Source organism: Nomascus leucogenys, chromosome 22a (assembly GCF_006542625.1).
Source record: "Nomascus leucogenys isolate Asia chromosome 22a, Asia_NLE_v1, whole genome shotgun sequence".
In the NCBI taxonomy this organism is placed as follows: Eukaryota; Metazoa; Chordata; class Mammalia; order Primates; family Hylobatidae; genus Nomascus; species Nomascus leucogenys.
The window spans coordinates 30458712-30479402 of record NC_044402.1 but is presented as its reverse complement, the minus strand read 5'-3'; the positions used below and the strand labels follow the sequence as shown (position 1 = coordinate 30479402).

At 41.1% G+C, this 20691-nt stretch overlaps 1 protein-coding gene across 1 annotated transcript in view; it reads right to left on the bottom strand.

The window, feature by feature from the left end:
- TMED10 (transmembrane p24 trafficking protein 10) overlaps positions 1-20691 on the bottom strand; it is a 45754-nt gene continuing 25063 nt past the window's right edge. Inside the window, exons 3-5 of the mRNA XM_030803449.1 lie at positions 16395-16468; positions 4285-4411; positions 1-3531 (exon numbers count right to left, since the gene is read on the bottom strand). Coding sequence (XP_030659309.1) covers positions 3410-3531; positions 4285-4411; positions 16395-16468 — 323 coding nt within the window. The 3' untranslated portion in view covers positions 1-3409. The remainder of the gene's footprint in view (positions 3532-4284; positions 4412-16394; positions 16469-20691) is intronic.

The window sequence follows — 20691 nt, the reverse complement described above, 5'->3', positions numbered from 1 at the left end:
TGGTTTCTGCTAGCCTTTATTTGAGAAAATTTACACAAAAATCCCCAATCCAACATTTACAAGTGAATCTGTATAAATCCCATATGCCTCTTTCCCAAACAAACCGAGAAATGGCTTTATGACAGGGGTCCATGACAATGGTATAACAAGGCTTACTTAAATTGCATCATTCTCATTTATATTATACAGACCATTTTGGATAATATGCTCAAAAATGGAGGAAAGCACATAACACCCCTGATTTTAAAGCTTATTTGCTCTTGTATCAGTCTTTTGTCAAAGGCAAATACTTTTACTTTTTAGATAAAACCAAAGTGTAATATCAATTAACTTTTAAACCAAAAGCACAAAATGTCCCAGTTGATAGTTTTGGCATGAGTAAAGGGAAGGGACATGAAAGAATGTCAACTCCTACAAAGCTTAAGTTTGGGGTCACATTTGGGAACAAAAGCATCAATGAAATAAAATATTCTCTTCTCCTATCTTCTTGACGTTTTGTCACATCAGAAGAACATAACTAACAGAGCAGCTTTCATTGCTCCTAAAAAGGGGAAAGGCACCAGTCAGAAATAGGAAAGAAAATCTTGTTAGGCTAACGGTACATGATAGAAATTTCACATTTAAAAGTTTAAAGATGGAGTCTGGGCATGGTGGCTCACGCGTGTAATCCCAGCACTTTGGGAGGCTGAGGCAGGCAGATCACTTGAGGTCAGGAGTTCGAGACCAACCTGGCCAATATGGTGAAACACTGCCTCTACTAAAAATATAAAAATTAGCCAGGCGTGGTGGTGTGCGCCTATATTCCTAGCTACTCAGGAGGCTGAGGCAGGAGAATTGCTTGAACCCAGGAGGTGAAGGTTGCAGCGAGCCGAGAGAGCGCCATTGCACTCCAGCCTGGGCGTTGCAGCAAGACTCCGTTCCCGAAAAAAAAAAAAAAAAAGTTTAAGGATGTATCTTAACCCACATATTATTTTCTCTACTTGGATGCATCCTCTGTAACTTAGTATATGTAATACTATAGATAGACTTTCTCAACATTTGCTGCCTATGCTAAGGATCTCAGCCAGGTTCTCAGAAGCAGTACCTACCAATTCTCAACAGCAGATGGCAATGTTGTACAAGTTAACGACAGAACTACTTTTATGCCACAGGAGAGGAAGACACAAGGAGTCAAAAGGGGGGAAAAAAAAAAGTTTGGGTTCATAGTAGCAGGAACATTAACAGAATAGCCTGAGATTTTAACAGCATAACTCATTCCCTCTTCCACCTTTGTACTTTATCGAGGTCAACACATCAGGGTTTTCTAACAATTCCAGTATTCTGTTTCTTTACTGTAAGATACATGTAATTCTTGCCACTGTGATTAAACAAGCCCTGTAATAGCAGGGTTAAAAAGAGATTACAGAAAGGATAAACTCCTACCTACTTTCTTGGGAGATGTGGGAAAGATTTCAAGTCACAGCATTTTTCATAACTGTTTATAAACATGGTCATTTATATCCACATTTTCTCTTATTTACATTAGTTTTGGCCCTTAGGCACCTCATACTCCTACAGTGATTATTGGCTTTGCTTCATAACATGTATTTTTAAGTATTTACTCTCTTAATGGCCCTCAGTGTCTATTTTATACATCATATCTCTTAATTCTCTACATGGAACACTGAAGGACAGGAATTAAGTAAGTGACTGGCCATGCAAGAGTTGGAAATTTTACTTATTTTTGCTTGGTAGAAGTTATGTTAAAAATTCAAACAACCACATATCTAACAGAGGAATTTCATCTAGGATATATAAAAAAACTCTCAAAACTCAATAGTAAAAAGAACAAATGACCTAAATAGAAAATAGACAAAAGACACGAACAGACATTTCACCAGAGGATATATAGATGGCAAATTAGCAAACGAAAAGATACTGAACATCATTAGCCATTGGAAATGCAAATTAAAACCACATGTGGTATCATTACACACATCTATGTGAATGGTTAAGATAAAAAATAGTAGTAATACCAAACGCTGGTGAGGATATGAAGAAACTGGATCAATCATACATTACTGTATGAATTGTATGAGTGGCTGTACGTAAAAAGTACAGCCACTCTGGAAAAAGAGTAGGGTAGTTTCTTACAAAAATATACGTGTTCACCATACAACCCAACAGTTACCCTTCTGAGCATTTATCCCAGAAAATGAAAATGTATGTTCACATAAAAACCTGTACATGAATGTTCACAGCAGCTTTATTAGGGCAAAAAACTGAAAACAACTCTTATGTCCTTTAGTGGGTGAATGGTTAAGCAAACTGTGGTACATCCATACCATGGAATACTACTCAGCAATCAAAAGGAACTGCCCAGACTTCACCACAATGCAATATATGCATGTAAGAAATCTGTACTTATACCCCTTAAATATATAAAACATTTTTAAAAGAAAAAAAGGAAGAAACTATTCATACATGCAACAACTTGGATGGATTTCAAGGGAATTATGCTGAATGAAAAAAGATCAGCCTCATAAGATTACATTCTGTATGATTCCATTCATACAACATTCTTGCAATGACAAAATTACAGAGATGGAGGACAGAACAGTGGTAGCCACAGGTTGGGGTGAGGTTGTAAGAAAGGGATGTGGCTGTGGCTGTAAAAGGGCAGGGCAAGGGATCCATGTGACAGAACTGTTCTGTCTCTTGTGATGGTGGTCACATGAATCTACACGTGATAATACTGCATAGAATTAAATACACATACACGAAAAAAATTCAAGCAGTTAAGCACAAATATTTTAATTGTCTAAAATGACATTTTCTTTTAAGAGTTATCTGCAGTTCAAAGCTCACTTTTATGAGGTGTCACATCCATCACCATTTTAAGACATAAAATCATGAAAAGATATCACCAGAAGCTACGTAAACATTTCAGCTAAGGGTAAAGAGAAAGTGAAGGGTGTTTTCACAAGGAAATTGAAAGAGGGCAATCCAAGTGAAGTCAACATGGTCACACAAAAATCTTGGTAAAAGAACTAGAATGGAAGCCCAAGCTGCTGAGCAAGTGAGAGAAGAAAAGAAAGCATAGTCCAAACAGATCACACAAGGGAACCCAGGACAAATGCTGACTTTGGCATTATCTAGGTAACCCCTATTTTTTTGTCATAGGTGACTCTAATAATAGACCTATTGTTGCAAAACCAGTCAAAATCCTACCAAATTAAAAAGAAGTCCCTCATTGACTTTTTGGGTGTAGGTGATACCCCATGTCCTCCCACACCAAAAGAGATCAGTTCTGGCAAGAAAGCTCCAACGTGCCTTGATGGTGCTGTTGGTAGGATGCCTTAGGCCAGGCACATCCCAGCGATGTTCTGCTGGCTGAGGTACAAGGTGGGAGGAGAATATGCCTCATTCATTACTCAATCAACTTCTTGGCCTTGAAGAAGCGTCGCAGGTAGAAGACCTGCCAGGTAGCTAGTCCAATGAGACAGAACATTGAAAAGATGCTGAAGTATAGGACCCGAGTGTTTGTTGACTCTAAAAAAAAAACAAAAGCATTGTAAACATAATGAAGTGAGCCTCCTCAGGGGGCTAAACAATGGCAGGGGAGGGGGGTAAAGGCAATTAATTAACTTCACTCTGTCCCTAGGTCTAAGAGTAGGATTTCAGATAATTTTTTTTTTTTTTAAGTTCATTATCCTGGCTGGGCATGGTGTAATCCCAGCCCGTAATCCCAGCACTCTGGGAGGCTGAGGCAGGCAGATCATGAAGTCAGGAGATCGAGACCATCCTGGCTAACTCTGTCTCTACTAAAAATACGAAAAATTAGCCAGGCATGGTGGCATGCGCCTATAGTCCCAGCTACTTGGGAGGCTGAGGCAGGAGAATCGCTTGAACCCAGGAGGCGGAGGTTGCAGTGAGCCGAGATCGCACCACCGTACTCCAGCCTGAGTGACAGAGCAAGACTACATCTCAAAAATAAGTAAATAAAAATAAAAGTTCATTATCCTATATATAAATGTTGAAAATTACAAAGATTGGTGCCATCAGTTTGATATGGGTATAGACTAATTGAGGATGCTGTCACCTGCCTATCACATTAGGAGTTTCTACTCTCTTGAAAATCTAACAAGGCTCATTTACCTTTAGCAGCAACAACTGCGAAGCAAGCAATTTCCCCTCCATATACCCGCCTTGGCAAAACTGAGAAAAGGGTACACCAGAATTGAAAGTTTGGAGACTGTCTCATTTATGGGTCACTTAAGAAGTAAGAGTCGCCTTCCCCCTCACCGTTGGTATCACGCATCTCCTCTTCTCTCTTCTTCATGTAGGCAAAATCATTAACAATAGATTCTGAAAGGTCTTCTAGGCGTCGCAGCTCTACCTCTAATGGTTTGAGCTTCTCAACTTTTGCAATCTGGAAAAGAATGGAATATTTTCAGCTCTCTGAAAACATCGCTTCAGTCAAGAACATAAAGAAGGCAACAGAGGAGTCTTTTTTAAAGTTTCACCAGATTTAAATTCTCTCCTATCAATCATCCTAACATATTTTAAAATTTGGGCTTCTTTCTTTCCCCATAGACTATATCTTTGCATTTCAGACCTTTTTTGATACTTTAATTTTGACTAAAATCTCTTTAGAAGTAATATAATAACCGTAGGCTATAAAGTAAGATATACTATTGTCTCAAGATTTTTTACTTTTTTTTTGAGACAGGGTCTTACTCTGTTGCCCAGGCTGGAGTGCAGTGGCACAGTCTTGGCTCACTGCAGGCTCGACCTCCTGGGCTCAGGCAATCCTCTCGCCTCAGCATCCCAAGTAGCTGGGACCACAGTCATGCACCGCCACACCCAGCTAATTTTTGTACTTTTTCTAGAGATGGGGGTTTTGCCATGTTGCCCAGGCTGGTCTCGAACTCCTAAGCTCAAGCAATCTGTCCGCCTTGGCCCCGCAAAGTGTTGGGACTACAAGTGTGAGCCACCATGCCCAGCTGATTTTTGACTTTAGTAAAGCACTTTACTTTGCACTTCCACTCATGTCTAAGAAGTAAACTATTGTTAATACAATAAATGTGAGAGTCATATTAGGTCAAACCTGGTTTTAGAAGAAAAACCACTAAATTCATTAAACCTTTGACAGTACATAGGAATGTGAGCATATGTTATTATAGCATTAAAGTAATAATTCAAAATACACAATTAGAGAATTCTGGTTCATATAAATCCTACAACTTTAAGGTTTAGTATCAGAGCTCAGATGTGAGAAAACTGCACTGAATTTTTTATGTATTTTTTTTCTTTTAGAATGACACAGCCAGTTATCAAAAGAAATCTACAAGGAATTCCCTGTATGCTGAGGAATAAAGGATGTGAGAAAGAAATTAACTGTCTTCTGCTCTCAAGTTAGACCCCTAAGAAAACTCTTGAGTATCTAATAACTAGAGGCATCTATCACACCAGCAAAGATGTCATTATTGTTTTTTTATCAGTCTTAGATTATGCTTTGCTTTAAAATGGGATACACCACCAGAGCTTTCCAGATCTTTTTTTTTTTGAGATGGAGTCTTGCTCTGTTGCCAGGCTAGAGTGCAGTGGTGTGATTTTGGCTCACTGCAACCTCCGCCTCCTGGGTTCAAGTGATTCTCCTGGGTTCAAGCCTCCTAAGTAGCTGGGACTACAGGTGCGCACCACCACACCCAGCTAATTTTTCGTATTTTTAGTAGAGATGGGGTTTCACCATGTTGGCCAGGATGGTCTTGATTTCTTGACCTTGTGATCCACCTGCCTCGGCCTCCCAAAGTGTTGAGATTACAGGCGTGAGCCACCATGCCCAGCCAGCTTTCCAGATCTTAAAACTTTTACATACAGTTGCTCTTAAAGTTTCCACATAGAGAATTATTTAATAATTCTGTTTCTGGCCGGGTGCGGTGGCTCACACCTGTAATCCCAGCACTTTGGGAGGCCGAGGCGGGCGGATCATGAGGTCAGGAGATTGAGACCATTCTGGCTAACAAGGTGAAACCCCGTCTACTAAAAATAAAAAACAATTAGCCGGGCGTGGTGGCGGGTGCCTGTAGTCCCAGCTACTCTGGAGGCTGAGGCAGGAGAATGGCGTGAACCCAGGAGGCAGAGCTTGCAGTGAGCTGAGATTGTGCCACTGCACTCCAGCCTGGGCAACAGAGTGAGACTCCATCTCAAAAAAAAAAAAAAAAAAATTCTCTTTCTTTTTTTTTTTTTTTTTTTTTAGGATGGAGTCTCACTCTGTTGCCCAGGCTGGAACAGTGGTATGATCTTGGCTCACTGCAACCTCTGCCTCCCATGTTCAAAAAAATCCTCCCACCTAAGCCTCCCGAGTAGCTGGGATTACAGGTGTGCACCACCACACCCGGCTAATTTTTATATGTTCAGTAGAGATGAGAGTTCACCACGTTGGCCAGGCTGGTCTTGAACTCCTGACCTCAGGTCATCCATCCACCTCGACCTCCCAAAGTGCTGGGATTACAGGCGTGAGCCACTGCACCTGGCCTTAATAATTCTGTTTATATATCTGCTTCTTTACTCCCTATTTACTGTACATTCCCTATGGCCCACTTTTTTTTCTCTCCTTTGTTCAATTCATTGTCCTTGTTCTTTCTCTTTGTGAAATGTTAACAGCAGTTAACAAGGGATGAATAGGAGGCATTTATTTTATGTTTTCTTATTATATTCCTCACTAAATGTGTGATGAACAAAAGCTATTTAAAATAAAACAAACTGCTGTTAAGATTGGGATGTAAAAATTGAGTTTATATTTAAGGTCCATAAAAATATGGTGATAGACTTGCGATGATACACCTACGTTTTCTCTCACCAGATGCACATTTTCTTGCATTTGTAAAATGTTGGCTAGAGTTAACGGTGTGACTGGTAACTGCGGAACAGCTTCTGGGTGTAAGATTTAACCAATAGTTAATGCACAGAGCTAACTTTCCTAGGTGAATGGCCAAATGCCAGGTTTTGTCATTAACCCAGAATATATATCTGTTCATTAATCTCATATAGAGCTGCAGAACAAAAATTCCCCAAGAAAAATACAGGAGCTATACAAGCTGAAACTTAGTCTAACATCTTCCCTCCTGCTCTATACTTCCCTACTCAGAGCTTCCTAAATGAGACAGTATAAAGGAAATGGCATGATACTTCTTAGAGATAAATTATTTAAAGTTCCCTAAATAGAAACTTGCAAAAGAAACTGGAAGTGAAACTATGGCTGTGCCTCTGCCAGCTGAAAACGATATTAAAAAAAATTACTTTAAAGTCTATTGAATCCCACAGCCTCTGCTTTTTTTTTGTTGTTGTTGTCGTTGTTAAAAGACAATAGTCCAGAGACCTAAAACCCGAAAAACAATGATGGAATTAAACCTGGTACTGAAGATGGCATTTGTAGATTACAGCCCCCCACAAGCTGTTCCCAATCCCTTTCCAGTAATAAAACTTATTTTTTAGTGCACAACCAACACATAAATATATTCTTTTGCTAAAAATTTAAACTATCCAGAAGCAAACAGAATATAAACCAGAAGTCTACCTTCATGGTTCCTCAATTCCCACATTGCTTTCCAGAGGTAATGACGCTTATAAACCTGATGTATATCTTTCCACACCTTTTCTTCTGAGACACTATGCTTTTGTATGTAAATGTACACAGAAAAATATAACTTAAAATATATTTATAAATGGCATACTACACACATTGTTCTACAGCTTTTTTCCATTTAATAAGCTCTCTCCAAAAATGTCAGTGCTTATCAATTCATCTTATTCTTCTTAACTGCTACATAGCATTCCACACAGCTAGTATTCCACATTGTTTAGTTAATCATTCAATCCCCAACCCGTTTTCTAGTACAGGTGCTACTTCAGACTCTACACCTCTATTCATAACCAAACAGTCAAATTCCTATCTTCAAAGTTGATTTTATTTCCTCAACAAAATCTCTGCTGAGGCCAAGCGTGGTGGCTCACACTTGTTATCTCAATACTTTGAGAGGCTGAGGCAGGAGGATCACTTGAGCCTGGGAGGTCAAGGCTGCAGTGAGCCAAGATCATGCCACTATACTCCATCCTGGGAGACAAACTGAGACTCCGACTCAAAAAAAAAAAAAAAAATCTGTTGAATCCCATCTTGCTTCCAGAAAATTATTTTCAGACCTTCATTAGTGGGATGAAGGTCTCATTTTGGTCTCATTTCCTAAAAGCCATTTTTGCCTAATAATTACCTTCACTCATGATACTAATTTAAAATCTAGAAATCTTAAATCTCAAGAGACTAAAACAGTACTGAAATCTAGCTTGCCATTTCAAACACCTAGTACACCATGGATACTCAATAGTAAAATACAACAATCATGGATATATTTCTATGTTGAATCTAAACCTAGAAATCCAAATAATATTTGAAGGAAATCAAAGAACAAAAATCTTTTCAAACCACCAAAATCTGACGGACTTAACAATTAAATGCTATTAAGGAAAGTAATTCCGCCTTCCTCCATGTGAGAACACAGTGAGAAAGCAGTATGCACTCAGAAGAGGGCCCTCACCAGAACCTGATCACACTGGCACCCTGACCTTGAACTTCCTAGACTCCAGAACTATGAGAAATAAATTTCTGTTGTTTATTCTTTTTGAGATGGAGTCTTGCTCCGTCACCCAGATTCTCCTGCCACAGCCTTCCAAGTAGCTGGGATTACAGGCACCTGCCACCACGCCCAGCTAATTTTTGTATTTTTAGTAGAGACAGGGTTTCACCATGTTGGTCAGGCTGGTCTCAAACTCCTGACCTCATGATCCGCCCTCCTCGGCCTCCCAAAGTGCTGGGATTACAGGCGTGAGCCACTGCACCTGGCCTGTTTATTTTTACGAAAGAAAAAAATTAGCCAGGTGTGGTGGCTCATGAATCCTTTGAACCTGGGAGAACCTGGCACGAGAATCCTTTGAACCTGGGAGGCAGAGGTTGCAGTGAGCTGAGACGGCACTGCTGCACTCCAGCCTGGGCTGGGTGGACTCTGTCTCAAAAAAAATAAATAAATAGATAAAGAAGAAGTAGTCAGTGGTTAAAAACAAACAAACAAAAAAAAACCCTTCACTGCAGGCTGGGCACAGTGGCTCATGCCAGTAATACCAGCACTTTGGGAAGCCAAGGCAGGTGGATTGCTTGAGACCAGGCTGGGCAACACAGCAAGACCCCATCTCTATTACAAAGTAGTAATAATAATAAAGAAAAAAAACTTTATTGCAAGAATATATAACAATAGACTTTTATTACCAGCTTAAAACAAATATAAAAAGTTTCTTGATTTTTTTTAAACATTTTAAGGCCTTAACGTTTTTTTCTGAGTTCTTATTATGTGCAAGGTACCAAGGTAAGTTATGATCTTAAGCTCTCACAGCTTACATAGTAAGTTATAACCATAATATATGGCTTTATGTAGTAACTTCTATAACAAAGATACACATTAAAAACAGAGTTCTAGTTGGGAGGACAAAGTGAAGCTTAACAGGAAGTGGGTGAGCTGGGTCTCACAAGTTGGGCGGGACTTTTTAGAGGGCATTCAAGGCTGAGGGGAACCTGTAAACCGAAACACAGAGGGAGTAAAGTGCAGGCATGTTTAGCAACTATGAATAGTCCAGACATAAGTCGTCTGGTGTGCTAGAAACTAGACTATAGGGTATGTGTGCATGTACACACATAACTGCCACACACTTGTGCTTGGGGAGGGTAGGGGATAATAGCAAATAAAAGGCTCAAAAGTTAGGCTGAGACGAAATTGGGGAAGGGGATGAAAAAGGTAGTATAATGAATCAGAGTCATTCATATATGCTCACAATGTGGTATATTTTGTAATCTCATTTAATCCTCATAACCCTATAAGGTGAATATTTTTATCCTTAAATTTTGCAGATGAGGAAACTAAGGCTCTGAGGTATTAAATAACTTGCCCAAAGTATCACAGCTTGGTGCAGTTGGCATTAGAATCCAAGTCTATGTGAGTTTATTCTGTAAGTACTAGAAATTTAATAAAGAAAACCAGATGAGTATACTAAGATTTTCCTGAATCAAAGGTGAAATGAACAAGCTATATTAGGCCACAAGGATCTATATAAGTTGTCCTGTTTGCTTGACTAATAAAGTTTGACTAATAAACTTCCTGGGTTTCCCATTGCTATTATTTTTGCAGGGCAACAGAGTAAAATTTTAAAAGAAATCATGGTAAGTATTCTCAAGAAGACGCTCTTTACTTGCTCAGGACTAAGCATTCAATAAATAGCATTGAGACTTTATATCACAGTACAAAAAGCTAAAAAAGAAATCCTCAATATCAAAATTCCCACTTTCTGTTGTTCTGCTCTTGTAAACAGTTGATTGAACTGTTCAAAGTATCTGTAAAAATGCCAAATTATACATGTTTCATGAAGGCAGGCTGGTATTCTGTTCTACTTTCCTTCATCGCTGGAAGCATGAGGTATGTTTTGCCAAGTCTGTAAGACCATGTGCACCACAGGTTCTCCAATAGGGGGTGACATTCCCCTGGCAAGCTGCATGTAGTTGTTAAATAATCAAAGGATGTTATAGCTACAAGGTACTTCATTTTGCAGTGAGTCCCTCATTTTTCAAATGGGAAAACTAAAGATTCCATAAAGTTACTCAGCCCTTTGGGTGTCCAACCAAAATTAACAGTACCATGGTCTCTTAACTCCCTGCCCAGGGTGATCACAGCATTTAAACTGCCGAACTCTGCTGTAAAATTCGAGAACAGAATCCCTGACTTCCAAAAGCATTTATGCTCTCTGTACCCAAATCTGACCTATCTTTCAAGCCTCCTTGAAAGCCTCCTTCAGCCACTCCTGTCCACACTGTCTTCCCTGAAGCCCTACAACACTTACTGTGTCACACAGTTAACACTCAATCATATATTGTCATATTCACAAATTGTTTTATTTTTATCCTATCCCTCCACACTAGTTTGGCTCCTGAACTCAAGGAAATTAAAATGATTTATAGTTTATATAGTCTTAAAGACCTGATATATAGTAAACACTTGTAATTGACCTGTTCTGCCCACTCTATGCCTTCTTCAAAGAAGCCAACTTTCTCAAAGTAGCTAAGTGCTGCTTAGCTACTGGTCCCCTGAAGCAAGTGTTTCTTGTATACTAAAAGCACTCTGCATTGATTTTTTTTCTTTTTTCTTTTTTTTTTTGAGATAGAGTTTTGCTTTGTCACCCATGCTGGAGTGCAGTGGCATGATCTCGGCTCACTGCAACCTCCACCTCCCAGGTTCAAACGATTCTCCTGCCTCAGCTTCCCGAGTAGCTGGGATTACAGGCGCCTGCCATCACACCCAGCTAATTTTTGTATTTTTAGTAGAGACGGGATTTCACCATGTTGGCCAGGTTGGTCTTGCACTCCTGACCTCAGGTGATCCACCTGCCTCAGCCTTCCAAAGTGCTGGGATTACAGGTGTGAGCCACTGTGCCCGGCCTGCATCTATTTTCATGAGGCCCACCGCCTAGGAGAAAGCCTTCTCTACCACCGTATCTATTAACATCATTCTTACTGGTCATGGTAGGTACCGTTTGGAAAAGCTACAAGTTACAAAGCCTTTTCCTGTATAACACCTCCAAAATACCAGTAAAATTAAACTCTTCTAAAACCATATCCAAATCTTCCATTATAATGAAGATTTGAATCTAAAGAGTTTACAGAGTTATACGTAACTGTACCAAGAAAAGGTATTAATTCTCTGAAAAAACTGCTTCTTAAGACAGGTGTTAATCTAACCTCTAGGGAATCTCTAAATTCTTTTCCTTGGTGGAGCATCAAGATCCAAGAGAGAAGCTTCTTGTGACAAGACAAATTCAGTTTGCTGCCTCCATGCCTCCCACCACAGCCCCCACCAACTCCAGGAGCACAGCAATAAATGTGAAGACCATCTAGTCTAACACAGCAAGATAAACATAACAGAGCTGGCACAGTGGCTCATGCCTGTAATCCCAGCATTTTGGGAGGCTGAGGTGGCCAGATCTCTTGAGGTCAGGGAGTTCGAGACCAGCCTGGCCTACATGGTGAAACCCTGTCTCTACTAAAAATACAAAAATTAGCTGGGTGTGGTGGTGCACACTTGTAATCCCAGCTACTCGAGAGGCTGAGGCAGGATAATTGTTTGAACCTGGGAGGCAGACGTTGCAGTGAGCTAAGATTGCACCACTGCACTACAGCCTGGACGACTGGGCGAGACTCTTGTCTCAAAAAAAAAAAAGGACTTTGGATCTAGTACATGGAATCAGAGTTCCTCCTTCCTGAGAGCACTCAGAGAAACAGAACTTTTGGAAAGTCTTCAGCTGTTGCTCCAACCAGAGCAGCTGTGTTTTTGGTATATATGTTGATAGCAAATGACAGACAAATAGAATTGCCTAGGCAAAATGGTATTTTACTCGTGGGACACACAGCCCAGGAGTTAGAAGATGTGTCAGATAGCTCCTTCTTTGTCGGACAGTAATTGCCTGCATTCTCCCAACTGCACAGACAGTAAGTCCCTACAAACAACTGCTCTAGTTCACAGATGACAAACTAAAAAGAAGTGGCTCGGTTCACATCCTCAATCTACAAAGATACACCCTCTGAAGGGCAGAAGCGAGACAGTGGTCAGAGGTTCATAAAATACAATACAGGAAATCAAAATCAAAAGTGCTTTATTTCTGAGGACAGAGGCATTCTTTCTCTTTAAAGAATGCAAACAACAAGACTTAATGCTTCTTCACAGTATGACAAGCATTCTGTCTTCCAAATAATATCATCTTACATTTGTATTGTGTTACATAGCAATTTCACATGGATTAACTAATAACAATTTAGGTAGGTAGTGTGGTACAATTACTATTCAATCTTACAGGACCACATGGGATTTCAGAATTATGAGTCCACAGATATGAGGGAGAGATGTGTTGGACATGAAGAAAATTAAAGAAGTGTGCCACATTCCCAAATCTTAATACTGATGCCAAAGATTCCAAATCCTCTGGAGATAAAGCCTCTCCATTATCTCAAGGGCCTGAAATTAAATTGTTCAAGTGATTCTCTTGCTTCAGCCTCCCGAGTAGTTGGGACTACAGGTGCCCGCCACCATGCCCGGCTAATTTTTGTATTTTTAGTAGAGACGGGGGATGGGGTTTTCGCCAGGCTGGCCAGGCTGGTCTCCAACTCCTGACCTTGGGTGACCCACCCACCTTGGCCTCCCAAAGTGCTGGGATTACAGGTGTGAGCCACCGTGCCCTGCCAGCTAACAGCCATTTCTAAGCAAGGTTCAAGGGAGCCTTGCTGCAGAATGAAGAAAGGGCTGGTCTTTGGACTGTGTCATAGCCATTCCTCCTCTACATCAATCTGGTCTGCTGCTGGGGAGCAGGGGTGAATGGTAGGAGGGTGGGGACAGATGTTAAAGAAAGTAGTGGGGAGGAGTTTCTTGGTTAAGAAGCAGAACCTTGGAGCTGTGTTGTAACTACATGCGTAAAGAAAGGCTTAGGACATGTCAGACATCTGAAGCAGGAAGCAGGCAAAGGAAACACCGTGGTTTTCTTTGGGCTAGGGATTCCCCTCTTGGGTTAAGCAAAAGGTCAGGAAAGATAAAGCCCCTTTCCTAATGTCTATAAAGTCCAAGGATGATGGAAATTCCAGGAGGTATAGGGGTTCTAAAATGCTATACGACAGCTGTGTCCAAAGCATTCTTTATATAAACCCACAATAATGTCATCTTTGAGGGGAACTAGCTATGTTTACTGTCTAATAGGGCATTGATGTGTTGTTATTTAATAAATACCCTTGGGCTGGGCGCGGTGGCTCACGCCTGTAATCCGCCAGCACTTTGGGAGGCCGAGACAGGCAGATCACAAGGTCAGGAGATGGAGACCATCCTGGCTAACATGGCGAAACCCCGTCTCTACTAAAAATACAAAAAATTAGCTGGGCGTGGTGGTGGGCGCCTGTAGTCCCAGCTACTCAGGAGGCTGAGGCAGGAGAATGGTATGAACCCGGGAGGCAGAGCTTGCAGTGAGCCAAGATCCCGCCACTGCACTCCAGCCTGGGCAACAAAGTGAGACTCCATCTCAATAAATAAATAAATAAATAAATACCCTTAATGACAGCCATCATGTTGGAGAAAAAGATTACAATAGGTAAAATTCCACAGGGTACAAATTCAACTGAGAATGGTCCACAGTTTGGGAACAGAAGCAGTAACCACAAACTGGAAATCATTACCTATTCTTCCACCTTATAATAATGACAACATTTTCCCTAGTGTTTTATATCTTATAAAAGCACTTTAACATAATCTTTTTTTTTTTTTTTTTGAAACAGAGTCTTGCTCTGTTGTCTAGGCTGGAGTGCAGTGGCGTGATCTTGGCTCACTGCAAGCTCCGACTCCCAGGTTCATGCCATTCTCCTGCCTCAGCCTCCCGAGCAGCCGGGACCACAGGCGCCCACCACCATGCCCAGCTAATTTTTTGTATTTTTAGTAGAGGTGGGGTTTCACCATGTTAGCCAGGATGGTCTCGATCTTCTGACCTTGTGATCCGCCTGCCTCGGCCTCCCAAAGTGCTGGGATTACAAGCGTGAGCCACCGTGCCCGGCCTACATAATCTTATTTAAATATAATTAGATTCTCCTGAATCATGAAGATTTAAAAAATTTTTTCAATTTACTCTTAAGTTCATCAAATAAAGAGGTTTTCTTGTTTTATTTATTTAAATTAAACTAGCCTGGAAACAGAAACAAAAAATTGAAAAGTCTCTACGGGAAACTGTCTCCCATTCACAACTGTACCACTTGCTCCTATTTACTGCCTCTAAATAATGCTACCTAGTTTCATTCAATTGAAGATTTGAACAAGGAAGGAGCTGCAATTGTTGTACTACTTCCTGTTGCAGAATTAACCAGTCATTTCCAATCTTCTTCCATTTTAAGATATTTCCTGTCCAAAGTCCTGTCCAAAGAGAGAGCAAATTCTGTTCCACTATTCCTAGACAATTTTCCTAAATCACTTAAACCAATTTTCCTTCATTTACTTAGTTTGCATTCTTCAAGAGCCCATTCTATTTCCTGTACCCCACTCCTCCTTCATGCCCTTACGTACTGTTTTGCTGGGTAAAAATACTCTTATCTTTCTGTAAAGATCAATTCTCTAGTCTTAAATAGTTCTTGTGGTTTTTCGAAGGTGCCCTTCGTTTGAATAACCCTTTTTGTGCTGCCCCCAAAGTCTCGCAGAGATGAAAAAGGCTGTTGTCCTTCTCCTTATTCTGTGCACACCTCCATCTCCCTGTCACCCAAATAAATGTCAGTTTTTATTACTCTATAATAAATCCTATCAGCATCAAATTTCTATTATCACCATTCCTAGTCTCTTGCAGTTTTTTCCTCCATCCTGCCCTCTTCCTTGAAAGTTTGAAATTATTTTAACTAAAAACTATCTTTGACTATTGTTATTTCCCAAAGACAAAACAGTTGTTCAAGACTAAACAGCACTGAATCCATGCCCTAGATATAGATAGATAGATAGATAGATAGATAGACAGATAGACAGATAGATATAGATATAGATATACACAACTGTTGGTCTTGGGGGAAAAGTCTTAGGAATTAAAAACAAATCACTTTTCTTAACCTTAGGCATTAACAAATAACTGAATTCCAGCTTTAAAAAATTTAAAATCTCTCTCTCTACACACACACACACACACACACACACACACACACACGCACACACACACACACGGTTTCTGCCTCAAGAGAACTAATGCCATATACTTCAGTGTTTTATCAAACCAACATTCTGTGGGACAGTTAGTTCAGTCTTTGGCTGACAGCATAGCCAGAATTATTCTTCAAGGCTGTTTTTTTTTTTTTTTTTTTGAGATGGAGCCTTGCCCTGTCACCCAGGCTGGAGTGCAGTGGTGTGATCTCGGCTCACTGCAGCCTCTGCCTCCCAGGTTCCAGCAATTCTCCTGCCTCAGCCTCCCGAGTAGACTAGCTGGGATTACAGGCACACGCCACCACGCCTGGCTAATTTTTGTATTTTTATTAGAGACGTGGTTTCACCATGTTGACCTGGCTGGTCTCGAACTCCTGACCTCAGGTGATCCACCCGCCTCGGCCTCCCAAAGTGCTGGGATTACAGGAGTGAGCCACTGCGCCCGGCCAAGGCTGTTAATACAACTTTTTGTATCAGTAAGATCATGGCTGGCTGTCACAAGACTGCTAAGAAAGCACAGCCTTTTGGGCAAAGCACAGCCTGTTGGCCTGCCGAGGTCACAGAAACCTCACAGCATAGCACACTGCTGCCTCCTCTGGCTGTTACAGCAGGACATACCTCTTCGTAATTTTTTGCCTCCACTCCATGCTTCATGTCTAGGATCACGAGTTGGTCAGGTATCCGCCCTGTTCCTGAGAAAGAAATCAAAGGAATCATTGTGTGGAATACTTAAAATTCCGGGAAATTACCCACCCACCCGCCCGCCCTCCCTCTCCAGAACCCCTACCCTCTCAATAGAGGGAAACAGCCACAACTCCTCCCCCTGCTCAGTTGCAGAAAATTCCTGGCTCTGGCTAAAATCACAAACATTCCAGACAAAGCCTCTATCTGTGTGGGGTGCCGGAAAGCAACAAGAACATGCTGCTGGCAAACATCTCTGAGCAGGCAAGGACACAAGATACTGCAACTGGTACTACAGAGGAACAGAACAGAAGGGAAACCACACAGGCTTATTGAATTGAGAAATAAAACTCAAAAATCAAAACAGTGTGAAATTGAGTGGCATATAAATTAAGAGATAGTGGGCAACAGCTTCGGCTGAAAATGCGTATTTCCACATCTGAAAAGGCTGCCCTGTCAAATTTTGAGGGAAGGCCACGATGAATTAGGATTATTGGGTATGTGCTAAGCTTGGATTTACTTAATATAAGTCTGAGTACTGCAAAGAACATAAGTTTTATCTAATATTCCACTTTAATTCAAACATTTTGATCAATGTATGGCCTATTTCAGTAGGAGTACAATGTTATAGAGCTATTCCCACTAAGACCTTAAAAGAGTTAAAACAGCTCAAGGAAAAAAAAACTTTAAGCGTTCAAATCTCAGGGATGCTTCTTATAATAGAGTTCATGTTAGAAGAGTCAATCTGATTCAGCTGGATCAAAGAGGCATTCTAATCTTAAATCATCAAGTAGGAGAAAGGAAAAGACCCAAAGAGCCCCAGAAAACTGTTCAGCCCCAATCCCCTGGAATTCACCTAGTTATAAGATTTACAACTGCCTGCGTGAAATTAGAAGTTCTGGGAAACAGTGCCACTGAAGCGTTGGGGTTCCTGAAACCATAAGCCACATTGAATGGTACTGTACCCTCTGATGCCTGAGAGACACTGGAAGTTTTCTGAAATGAACTGAAGTCAATTCAATAACTACTCATTGAAAACTCACTAAGTACTAAAACTGTGCTGGAGATTTTAAAGAGCTATGCTACGGCTTAAATGTGCCCCTCTCAAAGTTCATGTGTTGGAAACTTAATCCCCAGTGCAAGAGTGCTGAGAGGTAGAACCTTTAATTTTATTTATTTATTTAATTAAAAAAAATTCTGAGACAGGTTCTTACTCTGTCTTCCAAGCTGGAGTGCAATGGCATACACCATCATGGCTCACTGTAGCCTCGAACTCCTGGGCTCAAGCGATCCTCCCACTTCAGCCTCTCAAGTAGCTGGGACTACAGGCGTGAGCCACCACACCCAGGTAATTTTTGTATTTTTTGTAGAGACAGGGTCTCGCTATACTGTCCAAGCTGATCTGGAACTCCTGGGCTCAAGCGATCCTCCTGCCTCAGCCTCCTAAAGTGCTGGGATTACAGGCATGAGCCACTGTGCCCGGCCGAGTAGGACCTTTAAGAATTGATTAGGTCATGGGGCTCTGCCCTCATCAATAGATTTAATGTCATTATCATAGAAGCAGGTTTGTTATAAAAGTGAGTTCAGCCCCTTCTTGCTCTCCTGTGCATTCTCTTGCCATGTGATACCTTCTGCCATGTTATTGTGACACAGCAAAAAGGCGCTCACCAGATCTGGCCCCTCGATCTTGGACTTTCCAGACTACAGAACCACGAACCAAATAAATTTCTACTGTTTATAAATTACCCACTCTGTGATGTTCTGTTATAGCAGCACAAAATGGACTAAGCCAGGATACAATCCCTGCCTTCAAATAATTCAATTGGGATCTAAGACATATACACAAAACAACTATGGTGAAAATGCAAAGCACTGTAAAATTTTAAGCCAATGGAATTGGTTCAGACAATTCCAATACGGAGCAAAGGGAAGAGGAAAGAAGACAGTAGCTGTGGACAGACTTCACTAAAAAGGGAACACCTAAAGGCAGGACTTAGGCAAAGTACTCTAGGCAGATGGCAAAGCATGAGCAAAGGCTCAGATATTAAAATCGGAGTATGGCATGTTTGAAAGACAGTAAACAACTTCTTTTGGGATGGGTGCAGTGGCTCATGCCTTTAATCCCAGCACTTTGGGAGGCCAAGGCAGGTGGATCTCTTGAGGTTCGAGTTCGAGAACAGCTTGGCCAACATGACAAAACCCGTCTCTACTAAAAATACACAAATTAGCCAGGCTCAGTGGTGCGTGCCTGTAGTTCCAGCTACTCCGGAGGCTGAGGCATGAGAATCGCTTGAACCCAGGAAAGTTGCAGTGAGCCAAGATCGCGCCACTGCACTCCAGCCTGGGTGACAGAGCAAGACTCTTGTTTCACACACAAAAAAAGAACTTCTTTTGGATGGACTGGAAAGATTAACTTGAAAGCAACAGAAATATAAATAAGACTGCATAGGGTAAGACTGAAAACAAAGTAAGACAAGTCACATGTGTCTTCTGAGCATGAAAACAAACAAGTTTTCAAACAAAACAAAACAAAATGTGGCACCCAGAATGTTCTGTTCTCCCAAATCCAATGTGTAATCCTGATTACGACATTGTCCATGGAAGATGTAAAGCAAATTTTTGCTTTTCCTTCCTCATTGAAAAAGTTGTGAAACTTAAGCAGTTCACAGCCCCACCTGGTCCAAATGATCAGGATATCTTCTTTCTTAGAGTCTTCCAACTACCTCCCTGCTTGTCATAGCACAGTACAGTCATGCACTGCATGAAGACAGTTCAGTTGAGGACGGACTGCATATATGAAGGTGGTCCCATAAGATTATTATAATACTGTATTTTTACTATATCTTTTCTATGTTTAGATACACAAATAGCATTGTGTTCCAACTGCCTACAGTATTCAGTACAGTCACATGATTTACAGGTTTGTAGCCTAGGAGCAGTAACAGGCTATATACGATATAGCCAAGGTGGGTAGTAGGCTATACCATCTAGGTTTGTGTAAGTACACTTGATATTTGCACAACAAAATCACCTAACTACCATTTCTCAGAATGGTTGAGTCCAGACTATACAGTCTCTTGCATAGAACTGTCAGCCTATCCTCTTAGCCGACATCATAGCCCTAAAGAGTCTCCTTTGTAAAAAGACCCTTTGTAATTTTTCTCTCTGCATTTGCCTGGCAAACAGACATCCTTTTTGTTTGTTTTGAGACAGAGTCTCGCTCTGTCACCCAGGCTGCAGTGCAGTGGTACGATCTTGGCTCACTGCAATCTCTGCCTCCTGGCAGAGATTGTTCAAACAATTCTCCTGTCTCAGCCTCCCGAGTAGCTGGGATTACAGGCATGTGCCACCACCACATCTGGCTAATTTTTGTATTTTTAGTAGAGATGGGGTTTTGCCATGTTGGCCAGGCTGGTCTCGAACTCCTGGCCTCAGGTGATCCGCCTGCCTCGGCCTCCCAACTGCTGGGATTACAGGTGTGAGTTACTGCGTCTGGTCAGTTTTTTGTTGTTGTTGTTTATTTATTTGAGAGGGAGTCTCACTCTGTCACCCAGGCTGGAGTGTAGTGACACAATCTTGCTCACTGCAACCTCTGCCTCCTGGGTTTAAGTGATTCTCCTGCGTCAGCCTCCCGAGTAGCTAGGGTTACAGGCACAAGCCACCACGCCCAGCTAATTTTGTATTTTTAGTAGAGACAGGGTTTCACTATGTTGGCCAGGCTGGTCTCAAACTCCTAACCTTCAGTGATCTGCCCGCCTTGGCCTCCCAAAGTTCTGGGATTACAGGCATGAGCCACCGTGCCCAGCCTTTTTTTTTTAAGACTTCACTTTGTTAGAGCAGTTTTAGGTTCACAACAAAACTGGGAGGTAGGCACAAAGATTTCCCATATCCCCCTTCCCCTTACATATGCATAGCCTCCCCCATTATCACCATTTCCCACCAGAGTGGTACATTTGTTACAAATGATGAAACTACACGGACACATCACTATCCACCAAAGTCCATAGTTTGCATTAGGATTCACTCTTTGTGTACATTCCAAATGTAATGTTTGGACAACCATATAATGACATGTATCCACTATTACAGTATCATACAGAATATTTTTACTGCCCTAAAAATTCTCTCTGTTCCACCTATTCAATCTTTTATTCCACGTAGTTGACCTTTTAAAAGGTGCTCCAAAGACTACAAGGTAACAGGTCTCCAAATCAGAATAAATAAAGAATACAAA